At 43.6% G+C, this 27,839-nt stretch overlaps 1 protein-coding gene across 1 annotated transcript; it reads left to right on the top strand.

The window, feature by feature from the left end:
• Positions 1-79: 79 nt before the first annotated feature.
• Positions 80-24,145, top strand: LOC126540751 (transmembrane protein 19). Its single transcript, XM_050187598.3, has 6 exons — positions 80-378; positions 524-634; positions 738-875; positions 1,385-1,639; positions 7,594-7,809; positions 13,441-24,145. Exons 1-6 carry the CDS (start codon positions 291-293, stop codon positions 13,605-13,607), a joined length of 975 nt encoding a protein of 324 aa, XP_050043555.2. The 5' UTR covers positions 80-290; the 3' UTR covers positions 13,608-24,145.
• Positions 24,146-27,839: the final 3,694 nt, after the last annotated feature.

Genomic DNA, 27,839 nt, shown 5'->3' on the forward strand with positions numbered 1-27,839 from the left:
TGGCCGGGGCGCGCTGAGACTGTTTCCGGTTCCGCTTTATAACCCTGCCAGCAGCCGCCGCTTTTTTTGGTTTGTTTGACTCAGGTTTGACTGGTGTTTTCATGCAGTTTCGTATATGTGTGTGCGGTGTGTGTCTGCGAACGCACGTCGGATCTGTGGCACCGAGCAGCGACTGTGTTTGGTTTCACGACTGTCAGCGCTAGCAGTCGTGCTCGGAGCACTGCGATGAAATTAACGACAATTTTACGAAAAGTCGTGTAACATCTGAGCCTTTTCTTTTTTTCCGTAACATGCTGTTAGTTATCCTGCTCGCTGTGACATTACCGCTGTCACTGGCCATTTGGTCCTTGTCAGTAGTTTCATCTTGGTACACAGAAAGTAAGTGGTGTTGCTCGCTCCTGAAAATTATTGTATGCGTAGTGTGGGCCTTGCGCATTTATTGCCATCAATTCGATGTTAATTCATCCAATATAGTTTGCGTTGCATTGTGGCGTGTGCTAATTCATGTGTGTTATGGTTTCAGGTGTAGCGCCGCCCACGCCTCTCCGGTTCTTTTTTTCCGCATTCATCCCGATTTTAATATCGGCTGGGGGTTACAAGAGGAAAAGTCTCGACCTTTCAGGAGCTTTGTGTGGTTAGTATCGCGATGGTGTCATAGATTTGCTGCTCAGAATTTCGTTTTGTTCGCATATTGCAGGTTGTCGCTTATTAGCGGCTTGTTTTCCTTTCGCTTTCAGGTGTGGTGGTCGGTTTCATATTGACGTTAAGCAGCTACCTGTTCCTAGCGAGCCTCTTCGCTTTCTTTATCTCATCCTCTCGAGCAACGAAGTTTAGGTCCGAGCTGAAACAGAAGTTTGAACCGGATCACAGAGAAGGTGAGCAAAGTCTTGCAGGTTGCTTCGCCGTATATGTATCCTTTAGGTTTTGTACACTGCCAAGAGGATTTCCTTTTTCTATTTTTCCTGCTCGATTTGCTGTTACTAATTTTACGGAGCTTAATTTATTCGCTTCATCTTTTGGTTTCAGCGGATCGCTGCTGTGCATGCATGATTAATGCTGTACAACATATGTTAATTTGGGCATTGTGGAATGTCTCTAGGGCGCAACCGATTTCTCGCAATAAATTTGGAACCGTGTGTAAAATTGTGAACACATAAGTTATTGCATTGGTTATATTCCAGGAAAATATAACTTTAACTTCATCATGCAGACTCAGCTAGCTTTGACCCTAGGCAATTTGTTTCCATGCGGACAATATGTCTGCACCAAAATCACGCTCCTGCCTTACTGCATATTAAACATATCGCGGCATGTCATTCCTCATTCTAAGAAGTAACACTGTATTTGTTCAACTGTATGGGTTACCATTGCACGTTCCTGACAGGAGGGCAGCGCAACTGGGTCCAGGTGCTTTGCAATGGTGGCATTGCGACAGAGTTTGCGCTGCTGTACGTGCTGGAGTGTGGGATGGGCGAGAGGCTGGCCGATCCAAGCAATGCCTGGCAGTGCACCATCCTCTCGCTGGCCGTACTCAGCGCCCTGGCTGAGAGCTGTGGAGACACGTGGGCCTCAGAATTTGGCAGCGTACTCTCCAGGGGAGATCCTTTCCTCATCACGTCATTCCGGAGAGTGCCCAGAGGTGAGCCCCAAACAAAGCTTTGAGTAAATGTTTACATGGTCTGGGAGCTTTATCATTGGTTGGTTGAGCGGACTGCTGAACACTGTTGAGCCAAAGAAGGCGTTACCCCCTTTACCCAACATTTATTCAGCTATCCTTCTGGTTGTATACTGTGTGTGTAGTGCCGGAAAAAATCATGCTTTAAAAATGCAAGTAGAGGAATCTCAAGCAAAACAAGGAAAGGGCTTTGAAAATTGCTCTGTGTGTTCCAACTGCTGCTCTGTGCCCCTGGTGCTACTTTGGCTAATTTATCTGCCCTTTGCAAATTGTTGTAAGGGACTGATGCTGCCTCAGTTGTTTCCTTGTATGTCTTGTACTTTTTGTCAGTTTCATGCTTTACCCCTCCCCCACCCCCTTTTCTTTTCGGAAGGTACAGCCTTCCGTATTTCTTTAACAGGCTGATTGGTCAGCTAGCTCCAGGTTTATTTTGCTAAAAGCAAAGTTAAGCACAAGAATATCATGAGGACACAAAAGATGCATCAGAAACATAGACACAGTGTCCCATTGTGGCAATCCAGTTTGTACTGCTATGTCGAGAGGTTTGCCTTGTTTTAGAGCGCAGCTCTTAGGTGCCCATTCCTGCGCCAAGCATCGGCGGTGTAACCGAGCGAGTGAGAACAGTGAAAGGTGAAAGTGAATGCAGATTGCAGCAGGGGATGAAATATGCGACGAGGAAAGCGGAGAGGAGGGTGCAGCGATGATGGCTACAAGATGGCGCCAAAGTAGTGCTCATTGTCTGATAGATTTGTCAGCCGCGGATGCTGTGAATTGTGCCCACGCGCTGGCTCTCGCATCCTCCAGGTTAGTGAGGCAGTTGCACCACACTTAGCTTCGTTTGCAATGTGCTGCTTGAGACGGATAGCCAGTGCATACAGCTGCATATGCTGTATACAGCTGTGTACTTGTTTTATGCATACACTTAAAACACGTATACAGCTGAGCTCAAATTTCGCATTAGGGAGTATCGTAATTGTTGGTGAATATTTTTCACAAGGCAAACCACCGAGTTCATGTTGCAATCCAAGGTCATATTCTGGGATGCTAATTTTCATGCATGTAACATGCTGATCACCTAAACCAGTTGAAATAGATGTTCCAACAGATGTGAGCAAGCATACCTTCGGTCAGTATTATTTTCGTGTCTTGCGGTTGTTTTTGAGTTCACTGGCAGCACAGGGGGACACATGTGACAAAAATTTTCACTGTAGTCATGCTTTGATTCAGGAAGTGTTTTTTGCATGGTAGTATTGCTAAAAGTGATGATTTCATAGCAAAGCTCCAAACGGATGTTTGCTGCATAGCTTGACATACTGTCACACTAAATAATGTACTTAATTAAGGGAAAATGAGACATTAATTACTTACTTCCACCTTGCGGGTTTCCGCATGACTATTATGTCTAAATAATGTACTAGTAACTGTGGTCTAGTTGCTGCGCTGATGATGAAAAGTTCCCTTGTTGAAACGTTGGGTGAAGCGACATTTCTTGCTTGACCACAGTTGATCACTTCAAGCCTTCATCTTCGTGTGAACCTCTTTTATTTTGAATACCATACAAGGCATGCGTCATGCATTTGAGCTTTTGAATAGTCTGGAACAAAGTATTTCTAGAGAAATGTTGTCTGTTGAAAACTATCAAGTCAAAGGATGGACTGTTGGACTCTTGCAGTTGCGTGCCATGTTGGTGTGCCTTGGATTTTGGTCTTGCCCTCCTTGTCTTTTAAGGTGCCCATACAAGACAACATGCACATGGTAGCCTGAAGCTTTTCATATGTTTTATGCTATAACAACAAAGGAGTAAACTATAAAGCAGGGATTTTTAGAAGGATGCTTTTTTAAATGGCAGTAGATAGTTGTGACTGCATAAAGATTAGTAATCAACACAACCCTATTACAGCAATGTTCTTGTTTACACAAAAAGAGTGTGTTTCGCAGTTGGACCAGAACTCTACAAGTATGCTATCCTTATTTTCGACACGCTTTTATCTCCAGGCATTCTTGACCCCTTGCACCATTAAATTCTGTCATTCATAATCGGCATGTGTACTGCAAAATCTGTAATTTTATTGCCTTGGCATTAATTAATAGGACATTCCAGTTTAATTGGCTATAGTGCGGAGATGTATCCACTATCAGAAACTTTTGAACTAAGGATTGCATTGTCAGTTAAAACGTATTTACAGCACAGGAGCCATTCATCTTGCTGCAAATGAAATCCTCTGGTGGGAACTTTGTGCACAGGTAAATGACTGATTTTGTAATCGGCACCTTTGTTGGCGGCAACTCGAGATAATTGTAGCCAAAGATAGCGGACCGTCAATGGAGTGCAAGTGGAGTGCAAATAGCGGATCGCTTAGATAAGAAGGCTGCTATAATGCCACTTGTACAGGCCTAGGTCAAGTTCATAGAACGTGCATGTTTCTGGCTGTTTGCGTGTGCTCTCAAGTGTGTCTAGAAGACTGATGCTATTCTGAGACTGTTGTTGGTGCTTTGCTGGGTTAGTCAAGGATGTTGAGGCTTTTCTTAAAAGGTTGTCTGGCTCTTTGCAGTGTCTGTGCAGCAATTTCATTCAGTCTTGGCAAGCTACTGTTATCATTTGCAGGCATATTAACTTTTGTTTTGCTTAAGGGAAAGGTGAAAGCCTAGCCTTAGATGTCACGAAACAAGGAAAAGTAACGCTTCCTCTGACGCTCAAGGAAAAGTTGAATGGCCTGCTCCTTTCCTTCCTTGCTCTTTGTTTTTCTGCGGTAGCAGTAAGCACCCTTAGGTTACTTACTTTACCACCGAGATATGTTATAAAAGGGTGCTGGGTATATTTTTGTTGTTTATATACGTGATTACTACACCTGGATTAACATTATTGCAGGGGAGATGTTTAGACAAGCAGCATGCTTGTAAACAAACATGCACAGTGCAGGCAGAATAATTGAACAACTACATTGACACTCTACTTTTTTTGCTCAGCACACTGAAGAACAATTTTTTACAAGGTAACTTTTGGAAACTTGTCAGAGCTGTGACTTTGTCAGCTAGGAAAGTTTACACCAGTAGAATTTCCCAAATAATTTTTTTGCCTGCACGGAATGTGATGTTAGTGTGACTGCATCTATGTCATGTCATGCTCAGTAGTTTCCAAAAAAATAGTTGTAAAGAAATAATACATGTAAACCTCGCACAGATATTTTTTTTAGGGGACACTTGTGCCAGGAACGCTTGCCTAAGTACATGGAAATAGTGAAATTGTTTTGCTCTGCATCCATTGACCCAATTTTGATGAGGTTTGTTGCATTTCAATGTAAGAAATGAAATCTCGTTACTGTTGGCAGCAGGTTGTTTGTTTAGACGTTTGTTTAGATTAAGTTACGTTTTTCTGAAATTGCCGGAAGAGTAAAAAAAGAATTATTGAGTATTATACAGCACTCTGAATTGTACCAATAATTTTGTAGGACTTCTGCAGACCTCACATAAACAATGGGATCATTTCACATCAGCTGTAAGCTAACAGCACTTCATATTTGTGTGCAGTCTTTAGATTAATTTATTGAGCAGGTATAGTTTACAAAATTGTGATATATTTTTATGCATAGTTATGGAGCTGATAACATTGTTTTTGACGTGTATTTTCTTAATTTACTGATTTCTGGCACTAAAAAAAATTGAAACCCTAGATTGAAATTCTGATTGGGACCCTTCCTGGAGTTTAGCTCTCTCTCTTCACTGAAATCTGTTCAGCAGTTGTTAGTGTACTCTACATGTATACGCATGTTGAAACCAGAGTTGGTTGAAAGCTTGAACTTTTTAAGTCCGTACTGTTGTCATTTTTTCCGTCATTCACATTTAGGCACATATTCTGAACACTCGGTGCATGTGGAGACTGGTTAAATCAGTGAACTCCAGAGCTTAGTCATTGGTGGCTTGGGGAGGTCGTGAGGGGGAGATCCCCCACCAATATTTAATGGACGGCTCGGTCCCTTAACTACCTGGTTATTAGCAATACATGCACACATACACCCCTTCCCCCGACGCACACACACACATATAGGCTATGCATGTATGCATAGGAGACCCCTCTCGATCAAAGGGAGACTTTAAGCACTGGTGCATGCTAAGGACGCGCTAATGTCTGCATATTTGAAACAAATATCGTGTTTACTCAATTGTAATGCCACCTCGATGGTAACGTGCATCCCGCTAATTACACGTGAGAAACTGAAAAATTTAATACCCTTGTTTGTCTTTACACTGGATTTTCATTGAATTATAGATTTATTGTCACTCGAAAGAGAAAGCTTTGAAGTCTGAGGCCGCTGGAAGTGGATTTGAACACCAGCTATAGGTGGTGTCCAATGATGATGTTACAGGGCTCTCAGGAGCTTCTGCCACCCGCATTGCGTAAAGGAACGGCTTTTTGGATTCCTTGATGAATCCAAGATTGAGGGGTGAAATTAGGACACCACTTCTTGCACTTCTGATTTCACACTCGATTCTAACAAGTATGTAATATTTGGCTGAACTTTTCCAGAGACAAAATACACGTTACGATTTGAGCAGATATGGTCGTAACATTTCGAATAATTCAGTTCACAAATCCAATATCTACTATTCGGTTTTGCGAACATCTAATCTATTTCATTGAAAGACCCATGGTTTGTTCTGGTTGCTGCATGCAGCCTTTCTGTGATGCATGACCCTCAGCAGTAAATTTAGGGTATTGCAACACATCAGGTGTGAGACACAAATATTGGAATAACACACAGGAAAGCCAAATTAGCATTTGCACACTTAAAGCAACACAGCTCACAAAAGCACCTGAGATTCAAAGCAGCAATGTGCACGTGGGAGCCGGGCATGCTAAGCACTGCGATATCACACATATTCACGTTTGGTAATCTGTGCAAGTTATCAGGAGCCACAGAGACTCTGAAAGCAGTGGTTTCTGTCCGTGTGTACACACTTGCAATTTTTTAACCAGAATGCGCTAGCATTGACCTCGCGGCCTGTGAGTCCCTTTATAACAATGAGAAACAGCGACTGTAAAGGCACCCTCTAGTGCTAGCATCGTCTGTGCTGTTTGCACCAGGAGGACATGTGCCCTGCCATGGTTATCTGTGCAGTCCTTTTGTGCGAGAAGCCGGCGTGAGAATAGATGTTAAGATGTTTCATTTGCGATGCGCTCTCCATTTTTTCTTCATATTACTGAAAACTGCGCATGTGCCAGGGCCTAGAGATAAAAAGAAATACAGGAAATTGATGAGCATGTGCGAAATATTGTCGAAAAAAAAAAAAAGCAGGAGGGATGATTGGAAATACTTATAGCAACGTTGCCTAGCTATTTGTAGCAGTGTGCGATGGGGCCTTGTGGATAAAAAAGGCACGGCGTATGAACTTCTGAAGAGAACAGCATAGTAAACTGCATTCAAATTGAAGATTACTTTGCACACTTGTGTATACTATCACCGATCTTGCCGTTATAAGGCACAGACATGCCACGTGGTTGATGGTTGCGTATTCTGGTTAATATATTGCAAGGATGTTCATTGCAAAGAAATTGTTCTTCAGGAAATGGCAGCATGCACTGTGACACCCAGCTGTTGCAATAAATGAGTTCAGTGCCAGAATAATTGCTGAAGTTTACAACTTCATTTTCTATAATGGGTACAAGACTGATTTCCAGCACTTGAACTTGCTGGGGAAGGTGTGCATTCTGCATAAAACAGTGGGTGTTTTTAGTTTGTGGTGCTATACAATAATCACTCTTTATATCCTTCTTTACCTTCCTTTTTCGTGTCTCTTAGTTTCCACACTACCCTAGTACGGGATAGCAGGCAGGTCATAAGAACCTCTGCACTTTCCGTTTTCTTTTCCTTTGTCTCTCTGGTACTTAAACCTTATTTAGTATCATATTGACCATGCAGGAACTAATGGCGCTGTTTCCCTGGAAGGCCTGTTCTTCAGCGGCCTGGGCGGGGCCTTCATAGGCCTTGTTTACTACATTGCTATGGCTCTGTTTGTGGGCCCAAGCAGCCTACAGGCAGCCTCAGCCCAATGCCTAGTCATTCTGGTTGGCACCCTGGCGGGCTTCCTCGGATCCCTGCTGGACTCTTTCCTCGGAGCCACTCTGCAGTTCTCAGGTGGGACTGAACACCAGCCTATTGTAGGTGTGAATTGTTGCCATTCAAAAGAGCTGTTCTGCAAATGTTTTCAGCTGTTGCTTCAGGTACAAGCCATCAATCAGATGCTTCTTTTGTGTTGTGGTCATTGCTTTTGTTAGCTCAAGAGTCCAACAGAAACATGCAACATTTGTAGGCTTTTGAGTGTCCTGCAGTAAACATAAATGGGCTGGTGCTGATAATGATGGGCCCATTCTTGGCCACTCCTCCAGAATGTGTATGTGCCACTTTGATAAAGGGGGTATAGGATGCTTATAAATATGTTTAGATATGTCGGTCATACTTGCTTTGTGTACATCACTCGTGGCCAATCTGCACTCGACAAGCATCATGTATCGGATTCATCTTTGTGACATTGCTGTGTTGGCATCTCAAACCGCGTACCTTCCTGCCTTGCTGTCTGCATTTTCGTGTAGCTTGTGAATGGTGTGCTGCATAAACACAAACACTGCACCAGAATAATGTTGTGACCAGTGTGGCACAACATCATCGCATATCTTCGGACGAGGACAATGGGTTAGTCATCATGCCATTTCTGCTGTTGTCACACACATGCTTGTGTCACACAGATGCTTGCTCATCTTGTACAAACATGTTTTTCTATCTGGTAACGCTTTGCAAAAACTGAAACAATGCTGGGTCGCCAGCTACAGCCTATGTTTGTTACAACAGAATGCAATTATCCAGCGAGAAAGGTCCGCTATATCTGACGTCCGTTCCATCCAAAATTAAGGCCGCTGTATGTTGTTAAATGGTGGAACTTCACATATGCCTTGGTCTAACCCAAAGGCAATCGCAAAAAGGTTGAAAACAATAAAATAATAAGAGAAAAATAAATTTGCAATTACATAAATGGATTTCTGTGGTTATTGTAGAACCGCACTAGCAGCACGATGTCTTGCTGTGCACCGTTTTTCGAGTCCTTGTTGCTGACAAATGGCAGTTTCCCCGCACAATGCCAGCCCAACAGCAGGGAGCTGCTGTGCGAGCTGCCACGTTCAAGCGCACTGCTGCCAATGACATGAACCTTGGCTGCAGTTATGTTCTTCGCACAGAAAAATAGTTAGAATAAACGGATGTCTTAATTTTATCTTTCGTGATAAGCAGCGACCGCAGTCATACCTGTAGCAGGAAAGGGAGCTTGGATACGAGGCAAGCTCAACTCGGAGCCTATGCCTGGCCACCACTGCACCGCATGTGTTTTTGAAGCACTGCATGCTACGCCTACTAAGTGAAGCGGATTACATTTAGCGGCACCCTCGGCACTTGCTCAGCACCCAGTCGACATTGGCGGGCGGTGGTTAGCCGCCCACGTGGTTGTCTCACGTGGTTGTCTCACGTGGTTAGCTGACGGGACCTTGTGCAACACACCATTGCAATTAGATTGCCACTGTTCCTTTCCTCTTAAAAAAATAAAAAATACTTTATGTATTTTTATTTTATATACCCTTATGTAACACCCTTTGCAGGTCTTTAAAGGGACACTAAAGGCAAATATTAGGTCGATCTGAAGTGACAGGTAGTGCTTGAGGCTCTCGAAGGCGTCAATATTATCACGAACAGAAACCTAATAATCGAGAAGTTGAGGTAAATGCAGGACATGGTTAGAGACTCCCCCGGGACATTCAAGTATACTTGCCTGATGACAACAGCACTCCTCAGTTAAATGCTGTCGCTAGTACTCCACCACTCGTTGCAAAAAACATCCTTGTATTGTATCATAAGAGGAAATGAAATGCTACTTGTCCAGTTCTATTTTATTTTTGGAATAAAGGACCCATTGAAATTACCCTTGGGAATGACGCGGGTGGTAGAAATTTTTCGTTTTCACTCGACTCCGCGCCGCCCACGCTTTCGCGTTTCAGCAGTTTCGTTATCGCGTAGTGCTGCGCTGGTTTTGCTTGCTCGCAAAACTCGCACAAACTGCAAGTAGCAAAGAATTCAACTTCCATGTGATGTCGGGGGATGCCCGAATAGTCTACGCCACTTCACTAAAAAGCAGCTGCAGCGGCGAATCCGCCGCTCTGTCTTGGTTCGGTGTCGGCGTCTGTCAGACGCCGTTTTGCACTCTAGTTTTATTCACCGACAGCAGCAAAGGGTGCTGATGGCATATGCGACGTTGCCACTTCCCCGGTTGGGTGGCGGGTGATTTGAATTTCGAAAAATACATTTGGACCCTTCAGATGCAATTTTCTCGTAAACTCTTTTCTTGGCACGAAACAAGTACTGCGAGATTTCTGGAATGGTATTTAGAGAGTCCATGTCAGCTTAGTATTTGCCTTTAGTGTCCCTTTAAGGTAATAAAATGACATGAAATGAAAAAAACACATTTTTGCACATCCCGCGAGTGGCCAGAAGTAGCTGTGTGCACTGCTGCTTGCACACATCGCCTCTGCAAAGTATGTTGTAATGCAGCGTCTAGACAAAATTTGCCCAAAATATTGTCCATTGTAGCTGATAGGTCATTATGGCCAGGTTCGTTAAAAGTGGAATTCGTTGCTGGAGTAATATAGGCAAACCAAACTAAGAATTGTCTGTTGTATAGGAAAGTACCGTAAAAGCTGGAATGTGGGCAGATTTGTTTTTTTTTTTGTTTTTTTTTTTTTTCACATACAATTTCTGGAAAAGTGCCCCCTCGTCTTTGGCACAATTTCACTTGTCATCTGGCCATTATGGGACAATGGAAAAAAAAAAACGAAGATGGCATCATTTTAGTTGGTTTTGGCGTTGCAAACTTCACAAACGATGTGGAAATACGGCTTACTACTGTTTCAAGGTGCAAAATTTGCAGATCTGGGCTTGATTTTAGTGCTGCGATACAGTATGCAGAAACGCATGGGAGCATGGGGGCACCGCACTGTTCGTTACCGTGAGCAGGAAGTGAAATGTCACCACGGTGGGTGCACTTGCTGACTTTCACTGAAAACTTTGTTCCGTGACCGCTACGCTGTTCGTACTTAACTTAAAGGAAGCTCTAGCTTGGGGGCTCCTATATAAATACATGGGAAAAGAGAAAATTTTTCCCTGCAACCGCTGTGCCTAACTTGATGAGGTTTGTTGCATTTAAAAGAAAGAAAGTTGTGATTGATCGAGCGACTGTTGGAAGTGTATTTTTTATTTAGGCCGTTGAGTCTTGACAAACATTCTCGAAAATTGCAAGTTTTCTAAAAGAAAGAAAAAAATTTGACTTTCAGGTTTACAACCCTGACTCCACAATGCAAAATTATATAGCAGTTCTATAAATTGCATCGAATAGTATATCTAAAGCAGACAAAATTGAAGTATATGTGGGCTCTTAAGTACACCACTGATATGTGAGTAGGACTGCTGCAATACTTTTGTAAACAGTGTAACAAATTCACATGATATAAATTAGTATATCAAACTTGTCCGCTTTGGATGTTCTGACGCATGCAATTTACAGAACTGTGATATCCATTTATGGAGCAGAGCTTTTGTAAACTTAGTGCTTTCATTTTTCTTTCAAACTGATTTTCGGCAATTTTCATAAAATAATTCAGGTGCTAAATCAGAATTTCAATTCCAGCAGTCGCTTGAATTTAACTTTCTCTCACAAATGCGACAAATACCATTAAAATCGGCTCAGGTGTTATCTCAGAAAAGCATTTCTGCATTTTATCTGTATTCGAACAGGCAAAATAGGACAAGAGTTAAAAGCGGACACTGACCACGAAAGTTTATAAAAAGGAAGGATGTTTCTGCCCCGTGCGGGAGCCGGAATGTCTTTGCTTTTTATAAACTTTTGTCGTTAGTGTCCGCTTTTCACTGTTGTCACGTATACTCCCGACCAGACGGCTTGCCATCAAATTCTTGATTTCGGGTTGAATAGGAGTTGGCCCCAAGCTAAAGCATCCTCTTAAAGACACTGTAGTGGAATTTGTTTGTGAGCATCATGCTTTGAGAATGACTATCCGCTGGGACAAATTAGCGGCACGAAGGAGATGTCTCGTAGGCCACCGCACACAGTGCACAACACCTGAAGCTGTTATTGACAGGAGCTAGACCATATCAAAATGAGTGAATAGCAGGCTGTTGTGCGAGGCACACCTGCACTCTGCTGCAAGGAACACCAAGGTGCACCTCGAGTGCCCAGTGCATGTTGCTCATTGCCCGATGAAAGCGTTGCGTGTTTCTAGTCCTGCATTACAAATGCTTTGGACATTGCCAGTGATGTGCTGTAGGGTGTCATGCATAACTAGTGGCCGTCCTCAGATGAGCCCTGACAGGTTGCATCGGGTTTTCACCTGTGACAACGAATGAACGTATTGATCGTATAAATTATGTTCTGTGGTTAACGGCATTGGGGAATTTTTTCAATAGTATTCACCTCAAAGCCAGGGGTTGTCCTGTATTCCACGTCAACCTATATTCCAGCTTTTGCGGTATGTTGTGAGCACATACATTGTAATGGGTGTGGACAGTATATGCAAAATGTTTTGCATATACAGTCCATACACAATTACATTTGTATATACAGGCATATACATAATTTTTTTCCCAAGAAAAATTAGGCTGCACTGCTGGCTGTTCTTAGTGATGGTTCATCATTGATGGTGAAGTCCAGGTGCGTGTTATCATTGATGCCCTGGCCATATGACCATATGCTGGCTATTTTCTAGCTGACCTTCAATACTGACCACGTTGCTACATGTTGCCACTGTCGCATGAAAACTGTCGTATGACTCCCCCACACAGGTTCGGTGTGAAAGTACAATCATTAGACCAGCTTTGTTGCAACAATCACTGTGAGATGGCGCCAGAGTAACACACATAGTCTGTATGGAAACAAAGTGCTGCATAAGCGGATGTCTGTCTGCAGTGGCTGCTGTGAATAACGCCACGTGTCACCCACGCACTGCCTCTCATGATCTCCCGATCAACAAGGCAGTCGCGTCACATTTTGCTTCATTTGCAACATGCCACACGAGACAGATTGTTTGTGCCAGCCAGTATATCATGAAATGAAAACACATATAGAGCTGCACTCAAATTTAGCATTAGGTAGTACCGTAATTGTTGGTGAATTTTTTTCACTAGAAGCTTTACCCCAGGTGGACAAAATTATTTTGGAGCCCCCACTATGGCATTTTGCATAGTCCCTGTGTTACTTTCAGATCTTAAACCCAATCAACCAACCAACCACTCAGTCAGTTTGTTTGATCACTTAGTGGTTTACAAGAAAATATGCATATTACATGAAGAAGAAAGCATCAATGACACTGATATACAGATGTGGGGGCTGTTGGAGCAGTCAAGCTAGACCAGCTAGAAACCAGTGCAAAAGAAGAAAGAATGCCAGTAGGAGTGACTTTATGATGACCACAGTGATCTTGTATGTTATACCTGTTTCTCAAAAGGATGCTTGTCTTGGGTGCTTATCTGCAAGCTATTGAGCTGATTCACAGGTCCAAGCTGAAGTTGTGACGAATTGCACAAAACAGATGTTCACTTTGAAAGAAGGCTCATACGATTGGGACACGTGCAGACTCCCAATGTATGTTTCTTGATTCTGCACAATTTGCTGGATGTAGTGACTTGTAGCTCACGTTGCACATTCACATATTTTTGCAGGTGTGCACACCAAGACAGGCCGGATAGTCGAACGTCCTGGACACAACGTGAAGCACATCTGTGGTGCCAACATACTTGACAATCACTCGGTCAACCTTCTGTCCAATCTGGCTACGGCTTTCACAGTACCATTGATTTCAGTGAAGTTGTTTTCACTCCTTCGCTGATCTGCATTTCTCAGACTCCTTTTGATGCTGCTCTGCCGAACAATGAGCCAAGCAAAATCTCTTGGGTGTTGTTTTATTAATGGTGATAGAGATCGCTTGTTTTGCATGTGTAACATACTTTGTTTTCATATTTATTTTTGTTTTGTCTGCTATTGCCACATGGTGTACTGTGGGGTCGTGCAAAAAAAGAAGGCAGAGGCAGTAGGATATGATTCTTCATTGGGTCAGCCCAGTCCTATGCACACTCTCTTCTTAACGTCGATAGAATCGTTTTGGGGAAATAAAAAATCAAGTTGACAAATTCCTGCTCTCAGACAACCCACTGATAAACTGTGACAACCTGTTGTACTGGAAGTTTTGGAACAGTATGAATATGAAACAAATGTGGACAGTACTGATGTGTTATAGCAGTCATTTGTTTGTGTAATCATGGAGTGTTTTGTTTCGTTCTACTCGCCTCAATGCTTTGAAAGGCTTTTTTTTCTTCTTCCCAAAAAAATCAAAGGAACAAGTAGACACCACTTACTAGCAAGTTTCGTGCAATTTAACAAACTTTTGAGCGGTATGCCCGCTTTTTGCTGCAGACCTCTTGCCATATTTTGGTTGTGTTGTTGTGCCAGGCTAATCTAAATGCAGAAGGCATGGCTCTAGTGAATTATCTGACTGAAAAGCCATAGCTTCGCGAATTCCAAGTACTCGAAAGGTTGAGTTGTATAGCTCCAGTAGCAAAGAAATCTAATTGCTGTTAAAGCAGTGCAGTTGCCAACCGATAATTCGGACTGGATGGGAGCAGATGAAAAGTTGAAAAGATAAAAAGAGTGGTGATTTAGCAGTAAATGCAAGGACATGCATTAGTCATTATGTTACACCTCTTTAAGGTCCCGGGTCCATGAATTAAACCATACTCACCACATTGGAAAGTGTTGTTCAGGAGCTCATTCGACATATGTCCTATCTTTTTGTGGAGTGATATATAAAATATACACGCACACACACATAACACATGTGCTAATAAGCTTTCCGAATCTCCCCCTCTCTACCATGTGACTAGCTTCACACACATTTTGTCCACTTTGACACTCCTAATGCATTAAAATTGACTTGATTTCACAAATGGCCAAAAAAGCCTATGAACATGTCGCTGCATGCACATGAACCTGACTGTGGTATAGTGAACCTGTATTTTGGCCATTGTCATGCTATTGCTGCAGATAGATGGCAGTACAGTCAATGCATGCAACAAATCTCCATTCTCTGGTAACGTAACTAGTCGACTACGCTGTGATAGCTGAATAACCACGGGTTTATTTGTAACATTCACTTTCCTCACTTAATTGCCGCCCTCATCTGCGTAGACATTGTGGGTGGAGTTCGTGCTACTTGAAGCTTGATGATATTGACCGTCAAAAATTCCAGATAGCTATCAAAGAAGTCGCCCAGGACCTTGTCGCTATTTAAGACATAAGTAAATAAAGAATTGCATGGCAGAATTGCTGAATAAAATAAAAAAATTGCTGAAATTGCATGACAAGCTGCAAATGCAGCCTTAGAACCTAGCAGCATGGCTTGGCTTGTTCTATACTCTGGCCCTGGCTGGTGAATACTGGTCCAACTAAGTTTTGCTAGTTTTGGTTTCAAGAAGGTGCTGGCAACAAGGCCAACACCCATGCCGGCCAACATTATATCAGCGATGTGTAGCAAAGTAGAAATGGAGCTCTTGGCCAGATTAGCATGTGGTTGTGCAGGCCAAGTATGAATTATCGAATGGAGTGTAAGGTGTCCGAAATTTCGGTTGCCGTTATGCATTAAGTCTAAGGGGGGCATTGCTGTGAAGCTATCTGAATAATCAAGGACATCCAAATTATTAATGTCTGAATCATCAGTTGGCAACTGTATTTTGATGTTTAATGTTTCCAGTTGATCAGGAGGACTCAATTTGTCAAATGAGTTAAAGTAAGAGACTTGGCAAAACTGGCAAGCAACGATATCAGATCAAGCAAGTTAGCTTGAGTAATTTTTTGTGTAATGCTTTTTATTTTCATTGTTTGTTTCAACTTGAAAGGTTGCTTTTTCTTGTGCTCATACAGATGGTTGTGTAGTGACTTCAATTACATGTTCTAGACAACTCTATTTATGCTTACAAATGCAAAAGTAAAGAGGAACTCGTATTGATATTTTGAGCTCCTCTTATGCTCCATCCAGTAACATTATTGTTGCTACCATTTTACAGGTGTTAACAGCCTGTACCATCGTACACAAATGAAACGTGAATGGGACAATTTAAACACAAGAAAGGCTAAGATTTCATTTATATAATGACATTATAGCATTGTTCTAAGGAAAATTGTTATTTGACAATTTGCCCATACATGGAATAGTATAGTGTATGTCAAAATTTTGATTAGGCTTGTTAATATAGTCGAACCAAGTTGCAGAAAACGTGGATAATAACGAATTCATGATTGCACCACTCTTGTAGAAATTGTACATGATTCACGTGCATTTAAGACTCCTTATAAAGAAATGGTGTGTGCACATTTTGAATTATACCAAACTATGCAGTGCTGGAACTGGTTGAAGATGGGTACATGAGGCAGGCTTAGCCACTGCATACCAATAGTTGTCACTGGCGCTACAGGCACGAATGACTCATTTTCACAAGCATCTACAAAATTTTCGTGTCTAATGTACTGAGAGCGCTGCTCAGCATAACAGTATAAGTACTTGATGGCTTGGTCAACGTCGTAGCATGACCTCTGAGATCTGGTGGCATGCACTGATGGGCTGACGATGTCAGAGGCTGTGTCCACACTTGCCCTAATTTGAGGTCATGCCTGTAAGCATTCCTGGTTCCACGATGCAAGGAGCGCATCAGTGCACATGGGTCAGCATTTGGCACAGCAGAAAGCACTAAAATGCAGAGAGCTCCGACGTATGTGGGGAAGTCGCACTAGTCTTAAATTATTTTCCTGCCTAATTTTATACTATAACAAAAGAAAGGTGAAGGAGGATAGATTACTCAAGCTGTGCCTTGTTGGCCACCCTGCACTTGAGGAAGGTCAAAGGAGGAAAGATAAAGAAAAAAAAAGAAAGATAGAGATAATAAAGTGGCAGTCAATATGAGCACTCTCAGAGAAACATTTGCTGACAGTCACGGGCGTTCACACTGTCCAGTTGCCTTCAAAAGGTGCACTAGGGATTTTGTGGCATTGTGCATAGAAGAGTGCTTATGCTTAGGCTGTGGTTCCAGGATCTTATCCTCTGAGAGTGGTTTGTCATTCAGATGCCTGGGAGTAGATTTTAGAGCACATTGTTGAGCATCGAAGAATGGACATTCTCACCAGAGATGCTCTGTTGTCTTGTTGCACACTCGAAAATTTCACACAGCACTGTCGGCCATTCAGATGAGGAATGAATAAGCATTCGCAAGTGCGATGCCCAACCACATGCGACACAATAGTCGTTTCGGAATGGGAGAGTCCGTTTGGTAGGCAAAGTCTCGAGTAAGGGTCGATCGAGTGAATACAAGGGGGGGTGGAGGGGGGGGGGGGTGAAACGCGATGAATTCCATTGTCAAAATGTGATGTGTGGTGGGCAGGTGATTTAAGTTGCTGCTCGCAGCATTTGTTCTCGAAAGCAGTATAACCACACACAGATCTTGTTGACGAGCTGAGCACGCAGCTTCATCTGCGTTGTTGTTGCCGCCAATCCCACAGTGCCTCAGCAGTCATTAAAATAGAATGTCTGGTCTGTTTTCTGCCATATCGAGCTATGTTGCAGTTTTTGCTATGTTCATTATAATGAGGTTCATGCGTGTGCCCCGCCTCAGGTATATTGTTACATATTTTACTGGGCCTTTTCATTTTTCTGTAAAGTTCTTTTACAGTGTGCGAGTGCTTAAGCGAAGTGACAGCAATTGCTGTTGATAGCATGTGCATTGATTGTAGTTGGCATCATTGTGGTGGCAGTAGTAAATGGGAATGGGGCAAAAGGTAGAGGGTTTATTGAAAGGGCTTCATTTTTTTTTTATTGCTTTGCAACATTGTGCACATTACTTGTTTGGTTAGCTGTACACAAATAAGAACCACATTTGTGAAGTTCCCAATTTTGGATTTGTCACTCGACAATAGCACGACAGCCTCTACCCATTTTAATGCCGTATTTTGCATTTTACAATACAACACCACAGTTAAAACAAGCCATTGCAGCTAATTGAATGCTTGGGACAAGTGAGCTACTTAATTTTTTCTACACTGCTGTGCCACACGTAAGTCAGGTGTAATAACCGTGTTGTCTCACTTCTAGCCTGAATTAGAGAACAAGAACAAAGGATCAGAACTGCCTCCTTGCTCTCCACAATTTGACTTGCAGCCATTAGGATACACGCAGCAAGATAGAGAAGTTCATATTTTTATCTGTGTCCCCAGTCAGTATACTTTCACTTAAGAATGTGTGTTTCTTTCTCTTTTGCTAAGTGGTGCCTGGAATAGATAAGCATGAATGACTTGTGCAAGCAAGTGCAGTTGGCAGTGTGCCCTACTTTCTCCTCTTCATGTGCATGTAAAAAAGGGCAGCAGGAAATGAGGTAGCAATAGGATTCTCGGTGAGGAAGAGGGGAGCATGTGAATTTGTGAATTCAAGCACGAAATGCTAAGGCCAGCTGTTGGTAGCTGAGGAGAGAAATCCTAATCAAATTGAGCTAAAATTTTATAGAAAATGGTGCTTCTCGATGTATAGTACAAGAAGCAAATGACACATTAGACCACTTGAGTGTGTCGTGTGCTTTCTGTCCCATGAAAGTGAGCTCTTTACTTCGTTGTCGAAATTTACGCTTGTTGAAGATGCAAGTGCCGACAAGCTCGGCACATCGACTGTGCGGTGTAGCGAGGTGAAATCATTCAGCCTGGCATGTGTGCATGATTGCACAGTGCTTGATGTGTTTATTTCTCACTTTGGCTCTGGCTTATAACTGGGTAGCTCAGTACTGCAAAACTGGCCTCTTCAATTTGCTGAGGAGCACCACTGTACAATGTGAAGCAAAATGACTATAATGCTATGAATTGGCAAGCAAGCACAGTTGAAAATGTTCTTTCTTGTGCCAACAGGTGCCTATATTTGAGATGTCATTTCAGTCTCTAACATTGTTGCATGTTCTTAAAAAAAGCATAAGTCTTGTGCCATGAATATTTTTCTCAGTGGTTCCTCATGGTTCACTCACAGTGCATGTGTCACCTTGAAATAGCTGCAGAAGAGTACGCATTTGGGCTGGTTGGTTCATAATTACGAGTAGTAAAACAGTGCTAAACAACAGGACGAGGAAAGGGACAGTGCTGTTGTTTGTGTCCCTCTCCTCGTCCTGTTGTTTAGCGCTGTTTTACTGCTCGCACTGCTTGAAATAGCTGCTGCAGAAGCTGGAAAAAAAATAGAAACTGTTTGGACTACTATCATATAAGTTTTTCCTGAGGCTGTAGCCATACCTTGTTGTTGTTTTTGGGGAGGAAAAATTGCTGTGCCACTTCCACACTATTATTGACGTGAAGCAACCACTGTCTTTAGTTATGCTGTCACAGTCTCAAGTGCATAGCTTATACACACGCACGAACATAGACATCCTGCCTGCACAGCGTCCTTACTGCTGCATGTTAACTTGTGGAGAGCAAAGAAGCAGCTCAGATCCTTTGTTTTATTGCGGTAGCAATTATATGGACACTCCAAGGGCACTTTCGCAGTTGGCATTGTCGTCGCTATGAGGTTCTGTATGAAGTCCAAGTACGCTGTACATGCGAGCGAAGGCGTGCAAGGGGAGGTGACGATTGCAGCTCAATTTCCCCGGTGCGAAAGAGTTGAAAGCGGGGAGGAAGCACGCCGTCTTCTGTTGTGCACAAGGCACCCAATGTTACGAGGCACTGGGGAGGAGGGGAGAGAAGGGAGGCGGCATTCTACTCCAGCTGCAACTGCGCACGTGGCAGCTGCGTGCGGTCGCGCGGCCATATCTTGAGAGCGATATGCGTTGGAGGAAGAGTCTAGGTGCGTCGGTGGCTTGTAGCTTTGTGCGTGCTGTGTGTTCTCGGCGCTCACTTTGTGTTGAAGCGATAGACAGCACGAACGTCACTTTGCTCACTGCTGCTGCCGCGTTTCCTCACGCCAGCGTTTTGACAGGCAGCTTCCACAGTCATAGAGTCAGATGTCTTCGTGTTTGCTTGTACACGCGTGACACCGTGCTTGTTAATTTAGTTAGTGTGGCTATGTTCACAAGCTTACACGACCGATAAAACTACTATCCGTACTTCATATAGTTGTCTGCTAATTTGCTATCGCAATCGATGCTCTGCCTTGTGGTCGAAACTGCAACTTTTTTGTTGTTCAAACACATTCATTTTGAGGATCATATTTTGCCTGTCTTATCTAACATGGTGGGAAGACTGACACCTGTTATGCCAGTGCTTATCTTTGTTGTAGTTCCAGTGTAGCAACAAGCTTGGGTTTATCTGTGGCCGTTTTTCAGTTGTGATCCTGTAAATTTCAAACAGGCAGTTGTACAGTCATAATTATCAAAAAAACGAATATGAGGACACTAATGATTAGCTGAGATTACATTTTCCTTCTTTCCCCATGTGGATTTCAGATGTTTCCTTGCTTCAGTGCTGGCTTGCCCAGAAAGGTCTTCAGTGTCTACTATTGCACTTACAAAAACAACTGCAACTATGAGAAAAGGCTATATACTCCTCATCACAGTAGTGATTAACTTGCTGTGTGATGAGCCTGTCACATACTTTTACATGGCACAATCAACTGCAAAACAGTCAAGTATGAAAAACATTGATGACTCACAGTATTCACACTTGCAGCTCAATCACTCATTTCTTCATGAACAAGAAGCTGAACATGCGTTGCTTCCAGTGGCGTTGTTTGCTTTAATGACAATCACAAATGACAACGATATTATGGAAAAGGTTGTTTATCTACTGCATGTTTAGGCATAGATGTGTGACCATTTGTCATTTGTCGTCAGTCTTTACATTTCTGTTAATATTGCTGGAACACTGACACCTGTTATAACACTGCTTATCTTTGTCGGAGTTCCAGTGTAGCGGTCAGGCTTGTTATGTGTGGCCGTTGTTGAGTTGTGAATCTATAACAGTATGAATTTCAAACAGAATTTAGTGACTTTAATAACAGATTTGGTGGCATTGCCAGAATGGCAATGCCACCAGACTATAGTTAACAGATTTCGTGCTCTTGGTTACAGGCAATTTTATTATTTCGATGTTTTATCGCTGTTATGGTTTCTGGTTTGAGGCTGCATGACCTGCCATTGACGGAGAATACTGTATTCACATTGTCTCTCTGTACATTGTTTGAAGCGTTTCGTGGTTACCAATGGTGGTGTAGAATGTGTATAATGTATTGTCCTTGAAATGCAGATTACTTTAATCCACGTTGTTGACGAGCCACATGAAGGCTCCGTGCTCTACATTTCTTGCCTTGAATTTACAGACTTGGCCCATGTACTTGTTGCACACGTCGGTTTTGTGTCACTTGAGTGGTGCTTTTAGCAATATATATATGATAGTGCAATACTTTTCCCAGTGTAAATGCCTTCCAGCACCAGTGCATGGAAAAAAAAAAAGGAGGGCATTCACTGAAAAAGATTCTTCGCCTTTTACATGTACAACAGCATACTGAGACAATCGACTAGTAACTTACTTCTCTTTATTGAATAACAAGTGCAACTGGAAATTTAATGTTTCTTGGGCTGCACTTGTGCTCACATACATGAACAAAGAGTGAGACGCCAAAACTGACTGTCGCATTGGAAGCATAAAATTGATGTGGAGCCAAGGAGACCAGTTTACCAGGTGCGTCTGTTCTTTTTCAGTGAAATGCTGAAACTGCACAGAACATCGACAGGCGCATAAGGTGTACTGCCACGTGCCTTTTTTAAACAGTGGACGCAATCTGTCTTTGCCTGACTTGGCACCGATCCTGTCAGCTTTCTATCTCTGCCTATAAAGCCATCCCTTTAGCCCCTTTACTCTTCAATGAACCCGCTATTTGACCTCTTTTATCCCTCACCAAGTCATACCTAAGTGCACACATGGCAGTCGTAAACTTTCACTCAGGTGAAAGAATCAGGTGTGGCACCTGTTTGCTGTCTATGGTAAAGCTGCTGAAAGTTGTGCCGATTTCCTCACATTTTCCCCCTCTGTGGTTGCATAATTTTTAGTACATTCATTTTGGTAATATCTGTTTTGCCTTGCTAATATTTCGTTGGTGTGATCATTGACTATCTATGGCCAAATACAAGAGCTTTTTTCTTACCTGCACTCGAGCTTCACATTCCTACCAGCTAAACAGGTAATCACCCTAACACAACCCTGTAGGTGAAAACCTTTGGTTTTATGTTTCTGCACCTTAAAACATATGGACATGCTTTGATGTCGCCCTGTCTGTGACACATTAACATGACCTCGTTGATTCACATCCAATATGTGGGCAGCACCTCGTAAACTGGTCTCCTATTATACCCCTGTTAATGCTCCATTTCTAGCTGTGCATTATTCGTAGAAAACCTCTGTACCTCTGTGTTAGCTGAAGCCGCAAAGTACCAGTCTCTTGTGTGAATTTGTGTATAAACATTAGCTTTAATTGTTCAGCATAGAATGTTTAAATACCTTGCAGAATAATAGTGATGATATAAGTAAGTCACAGTAGCATACTGTTTCCTGTTTGTCAGCTAGGCAATAAGCACAATAGCTTATGAAGCACTCAAAGGTAACCTGCACGAACTGAATGCAAGAAGCATTCACCCCACGCAGAAAACTAAACCATGCATTTTGATGGCATCAAGCTGGGGTTGGAAACCTGTCTGTTGGTAATTATTTATTTGTCATGTGCATAGTGGTGAAGACAATTATGCACATGACTGCATGAGCAAAAGTGTAGAGAACTGCTGCATCAGCAAAAAATGTAAATTTATTCTAGCCTGGCCGTGCATTGGGAAATTGTCCTAATGTATTAAATTGGTCGAATATGTGCATGTAGGATGTACCACTTAATTTTCAGCCTGTGTACCTAGGCTGTGATTTAAAAAAAATTTGTTTTGCTACATCTAGGTGGGGTTGGCCCCCCCACCAATATGCCAGCTACATAAATAAATGTTATTTCTCTCTCTCTCTCTTGCTACATCCTGTGGTTTCTAAACTTTTGCTTGTGACTGTACACTACTTGCTGATCTGGCTCTGTTAGGGAAGCTTGTTGGGACCCCAATCATTGCATTAGGCTGGTTGGCCGAGCAAGAAAAAATGTATATATCAAGGATATTCGTTGCAGGCGTATTTTCCCAGCATAGTTGTTAGGTTGTGCCATTCATGAGTGAAGCACTGATGAAAAAAAAAATCGTCAGTAATTCATTTCGGAATTTTATCCCAGGCCCTGCGGAGCTTCTTCTTGTGTGTATGTGTGCATGTCCGTCAGGCACAGAACATTCCCCGGTAGCTTGTTGCTGGCAGACGCAAAGCAGTGTGTTTCACATTTCGCAGAAGGTATACATTGCTAAATCATCTGGCTTCGGTGCACTTGATGTGAGCTGGTGCACCACTTTGCACTGAGGTGTTCACCGTTTGCTCATTCATGTCTTTTACTGTTAACATGCTTGCGTGTTACTGTCAGTGTTTGCCAGTTCTAGAAGCAGTGCACGCTAGAAACGAAAATGAACCCATCGAATGTCTACGAGCCATGACAATCACTGATGTATTTGTACTCGATGCAGTGCAAATATTTTGATATGGCCATATTTGGGCGGATGCCTCTATACGCATATGTCTACACATTGTGGCTTAGTGTTGTTGACTAGAGTAGCATCAGCAAGGGCATGTCTGGCTCTAGCAGTAGTTATTGGCACTGGCATACTCACACTTCAGAAAGCAGAGTATTATTTGCAAATACCTTGCAAATCGCTTGTTAACATAACAAATTCTTGATTGCATATCTTTGAGGAAAAGCACCCAAGAAACCCTTTGTATTCGGTGAATGAGAAGAAGGGGAACTAAGGGGCCCGATTTTTGTTAGTTAAGATCGTATGAAACCAACAGGCAATGAAACCAGGAAAATCATAGCGTAAATTACTTGTTTTCATTGACATGTGCAAGTGATAAAGTAAAGGGAAACAAAAGTGGATGAAAAAAGAACTTGTCACAGGTGGAACTGCATTTTTCCCCCTTGCCCCCACGCAAATTGAAAGAATCGTACAAATTTAGGTTGAGACGAGTGCCTGAGAGTTGCTAGCGTCATTAGCTGATGCAGAGCCAACTTTCTCTTGCACCCTGCATGCTGGCTTGCATGTAGCCTTGTGAAACGTTTGTTACACACAATCAGTATCAGGTGTTTTCCTCTACTGGAGGACCCTTAAAACACCAAGGATATGCTTGTAAACACATGCTCACAAAGCCAGTTAATTTGTCCTGCAGTGCTAAATCTTTACTCATGTTGAAAAATAATCTTGTGATGGGAATAAATAAATGTATGTCTCTGTGTTACTTCTGTGTCTGACTTGTCGACAAAGATGGTGGTGTGGTGCAGTGAACAGTACTGTGCAGCTTGCATTATTTTCTGTCATACCCGTGTGCTCTGCATTGTGCTGATTCAGTACATGCTACAAATGTGCTTCTCGAGAAGTCATTTTGATCATTCTCCAAAAAAGGTTACATGACACATAGAGGGAGCTTTCTGTTTGCCATGTACCTTGGTGCATTTTCCGCAGTTGGAAGGTGAATATACAGGGGATCTGCGAAATGCGGAAACACCCGTGTACTTAGATTTAGGTGCATTGTTAAAGAATCCCAGGTGGTCCAAATTTCCGGAGTCCCACACTGCGGCGTGCCCCATCATCAGAAAGTGGTTATGGCACGTAAAACCCCATAATTTCCTTTAATATACAGGTGATCTCGTATGACCTGAGCGAGAAAAGAAATAGACATGTAGCAATGGTGCCCTGGTAAGTGCTGAGAGTAGTCCCACGCTAGGGCTATCGCTGTTTCAGGTAGATATACGAGCTAGTGCATTTTATGGCTGTAGCAATTATGACATACCAGGCGAACTTTTGTCGTCGCCGTGATGTTCCGTACAAAGTCGAAGAGCGATAAGTTCACACATCGCGCTCCCACACGCTGTATGCTATGGGTGCAAGAGGAAACGTAGGAGTGGGAGCCGAGAAGAATGGTGGCTTGATACGCGCCGTCTTCTCCTGCGCTCAAGGAATGGGGATGTGGGTGAAAGGGGGGGGGGGGGGGGAGGGGGCTGAGCGCGCGGTAGCGTGATCAAGCGCGCTCTAAGGGGGGAGGAGGGAGAATTGGGGCAGGTGAGCCGGCGTCTCCTCCTTTAGCCTGCCGTGCGCCGCCGTACTTGAAGGTAATCTCCGGCGGGGCCAAAGCCTGGGGGAGCCGAAATGGCTTGTATGTGCATATGTGCGCTAAAGCCCCTCAAAAAATGGACCGTCACTTTGCATACGCCAAAGAGGGTGAAGGCGAAAGCCTGCGCGCTCAAGAGACATTCATTAAATTGCTTGGCATTAGAATGCGTTGTTACTTCTTATTTGTTTTCTCCCACCAAAGTTCGTGGGTTCGCGTGCCTTAATTTACGCTACCTTAATTAAGTGCGCCTTATTTAACTTCGCCCTAGTTAACACCGAAGGTCGTGGGTTCGAGTGCCTTAACTCTCTATATATAACAGCGCCTTAAGTTCGCCATAATACCAAACGCCGTGGGCTCGACTTCCACATAAGCTCGAGGGTTCGACTCCCACTTAAGGTCGCGGGTTCGAGCGCCTGAATTAACTCTATCTTAATTAATTCTGCCTTTTTTTTGGCATGACGAGCGGCAGCGGAGCCAGCTGTGGAAGAAGAAGACGAACGCGCGAGCATCGGCACGTCCGCGTGTCTGCGCGAGGCGAGCTCACGTGACTTTCTGTACCGCACGCCGCGTTTTCCAGACCATCGGGCGTATGAGCCACTTAAGGCCTTAGTAAAACTGCGCTATCTTCGCGCGCCTAGTGTTGGAGGTCACGTAATCTAGAGTGTATGGCGGTGTATGACCGCCACCAACTCGGCATTAATTCCCTTGGACTCGTGTCCCTTAAAGGGAAACTCCGCCTTTGGCACGTAGAACCCCAGAATTTAATTTTAACTTTAACAATCGTACAAGCACAGCACGAGAGCGCGCGAACACACACACTCGCGAGAGCACTCAAACAAGCGCGAGACCGTGCGCATATTCGAGGCGGGCGCCGAAGCACAAAGACATCTCAGAACAATCTGGCAAGCACGAGAGAGAGAGTGAGATACAAGCTTTAATGATATGGCGAGCACGACACGTACTGTACATGCGTGCACACATAACACCAGCGCCAGAGCACAAACTCTCGCAATGTCAGGCACGCGCGCGCTCACACACACATAGACAGAGAGGCGCGTGCGCATGCAAGAATGGACTTAGGTTTGTTCATACTTCTATTTGCGAATGCGGCCCGAATTCACGAAGCTTCTAGTTCTTAGGGCTCTTTGCCATGGGCGATCCGGCCTCCTTCGCTATGATGCAGTTGAGCGCCTCAACAACGAACGCCCCTTCAACGAAATTACCTGTATGAAGAAGGAATAATAGAGTGTTTTAGTTGAGCGTCTTTACGGTACGCTCCGCTCCGAGCGGCCCCGCTAAGCCACAGCGGAGCGGCGGGCGATTTTCACGTTTTAGTTGCACGTTTAGCGTAGCCAGCGCCTCCTCTAAGTATAGAGGAGGCGCTGGCGTAGCGGAGCGGACCTTTCGTAGTTGCAGCGCCCCCTGGCTAAATTCAGGGTAATGAAAGAAAATAAAAACACTTTATGATCACTCTTATACCGTAAAACGTATATATGTATATATATAACTTGTTTCTCCATGAAGTATCTAGACGTGCGCTTATAATGCGTTACCGGTCCATTTTATCCAATGGAAAATAAAGCGCCGTCTTGGGGAACGCCACGTATTAGCCAGCGCGCTTGCTTTCGGCATCCAATCCAATCCGTTCGGACGCCAACGCTAGCCAAAGTGCTGCGCGGCACGCTCCGCTCAGGCAGCTTCTAAGCGGATCGTGTTCCTCGCTCCGCTATCCCGCTTACGGCTAAGCGGACGGCGCATGCGCATTCGCGCTTCCGCTCCGCTTAACTGCTTAGCGGAGCGTAAACACGCTCAACTAAAACACTCTAATTCTGTCCCGTTTCTGTTGTCCGCTATGCGGTGCGTGACATTTACAACGAAGTTACCTGTATAACGAATGATTTTGGAGGCCCCAAGAACCTATTCGCAACTTTCACGGCCTTTAGGGGGCGCCACCTTAAATCCAACATGGCTGTCCGAGAGATTAAGAACTAGAGCAGTCGGTGCAGTGCTGCGGTCGTCTTGCTCAGTGACATGTTGTTTCGCGTCGTCATGTTGAAATGTCTCTGCAATTTACACGCCCGCTGTCGTTAGCCAGCGTAATGGCTCACATTGGGCGAGCAGAACGCATGATTCGAAGCCTGCTTGAAGGCGAGCAAGTCCTAAACGCTGGTCATCTTGTGTGCTGCGGCATAAAAGCGTACACGTCGACGTCTGTGACTGTTGAAGGCCTTTGCATACAAACTTCGCGGCTTCGAAGCAAACCACACGAGCTGTGGTTTCAGTTTTACCGCGACGGTGTTATTAAAAGGCGTGACCGTGCTTTCTATTTGCTATTCTATTAATTTGACCTCTTTGAACGGGTACCATGAGATTTAATACGGTGTGGTGCTCTCTGCAAGTTGTTACTTGGACGGTTTGAATAAGCCGCCGTGTCGAGAAAAAAAATATTCCTGGTGTTGCGCAACCCAAGTTCTTTACACCGACGGGGTGAAAAGCAGCCTTAAAGCAGTGTTTTGTGTTCGCAAAGCTTGATGTTGAACACGAGAAGTAAACAAAAACCCATATCTGACCGCTTTTGCGAGTTAATACGATAACCGTCCACCCTTGTAATTTAGTTATTGCACTTTATGCGTGCTGTGCAAGCTACAGTCTTGCGGTAGTTTTACAGCCTGCGTGAGTCCTACCGCGTCTTGCCTATAGACAGATCAAGCGATACATAGCCGATATTTACCGGTCCGTGGCAATGCCCGCTTCATTCTTCCAGTTATCTTTATAAAATAATATACACGCAGATCAGCTGAGGGTTCGCTACGCGAACACT

This window comes from Dermacentor andersoni, chromosome 2 (assembly GCF_023375885.2).
Source record: "Dermacentor andersoni chromosome 2, qqDerAnde1_hic_scaffold, whole genome shotgun sequence".
Classification (NCBI taxonomy): Eukaryota; Metazoa; Arthropoda; class Arachnida; order Ixodida; family Ixodidae; genus Dermacentor; species Dermacentor andersoni.

What these genes read in the sequence shown, in the direction of transcription:
- LOC126540751 (XM_050187598.3), top strand. Translation starts at nt 291, where the DNA reads ATGCTGTTAGTTATCCTGCTCGCTGTGACATTACCGCTGTCACTGGCC. An exon ending in CCTTTCAGGAGCTTTGTGTG is followed by an intron (nt 635 to 737) that starts GTTAGTATCGCG and finishes TTTCGCTTTCAG; the next exon opens with GTGTGGTGGTCGGTTTCATA. An exon ending in AGCCACTCTGCAGTTCTCAG is followed by an intron (nt 7,810 to 13,440) that starts GTGGGACTGAAC and finishes ATATTTTTGCAG; the next exon opens with GTGTGCACACCAAGACAGGC.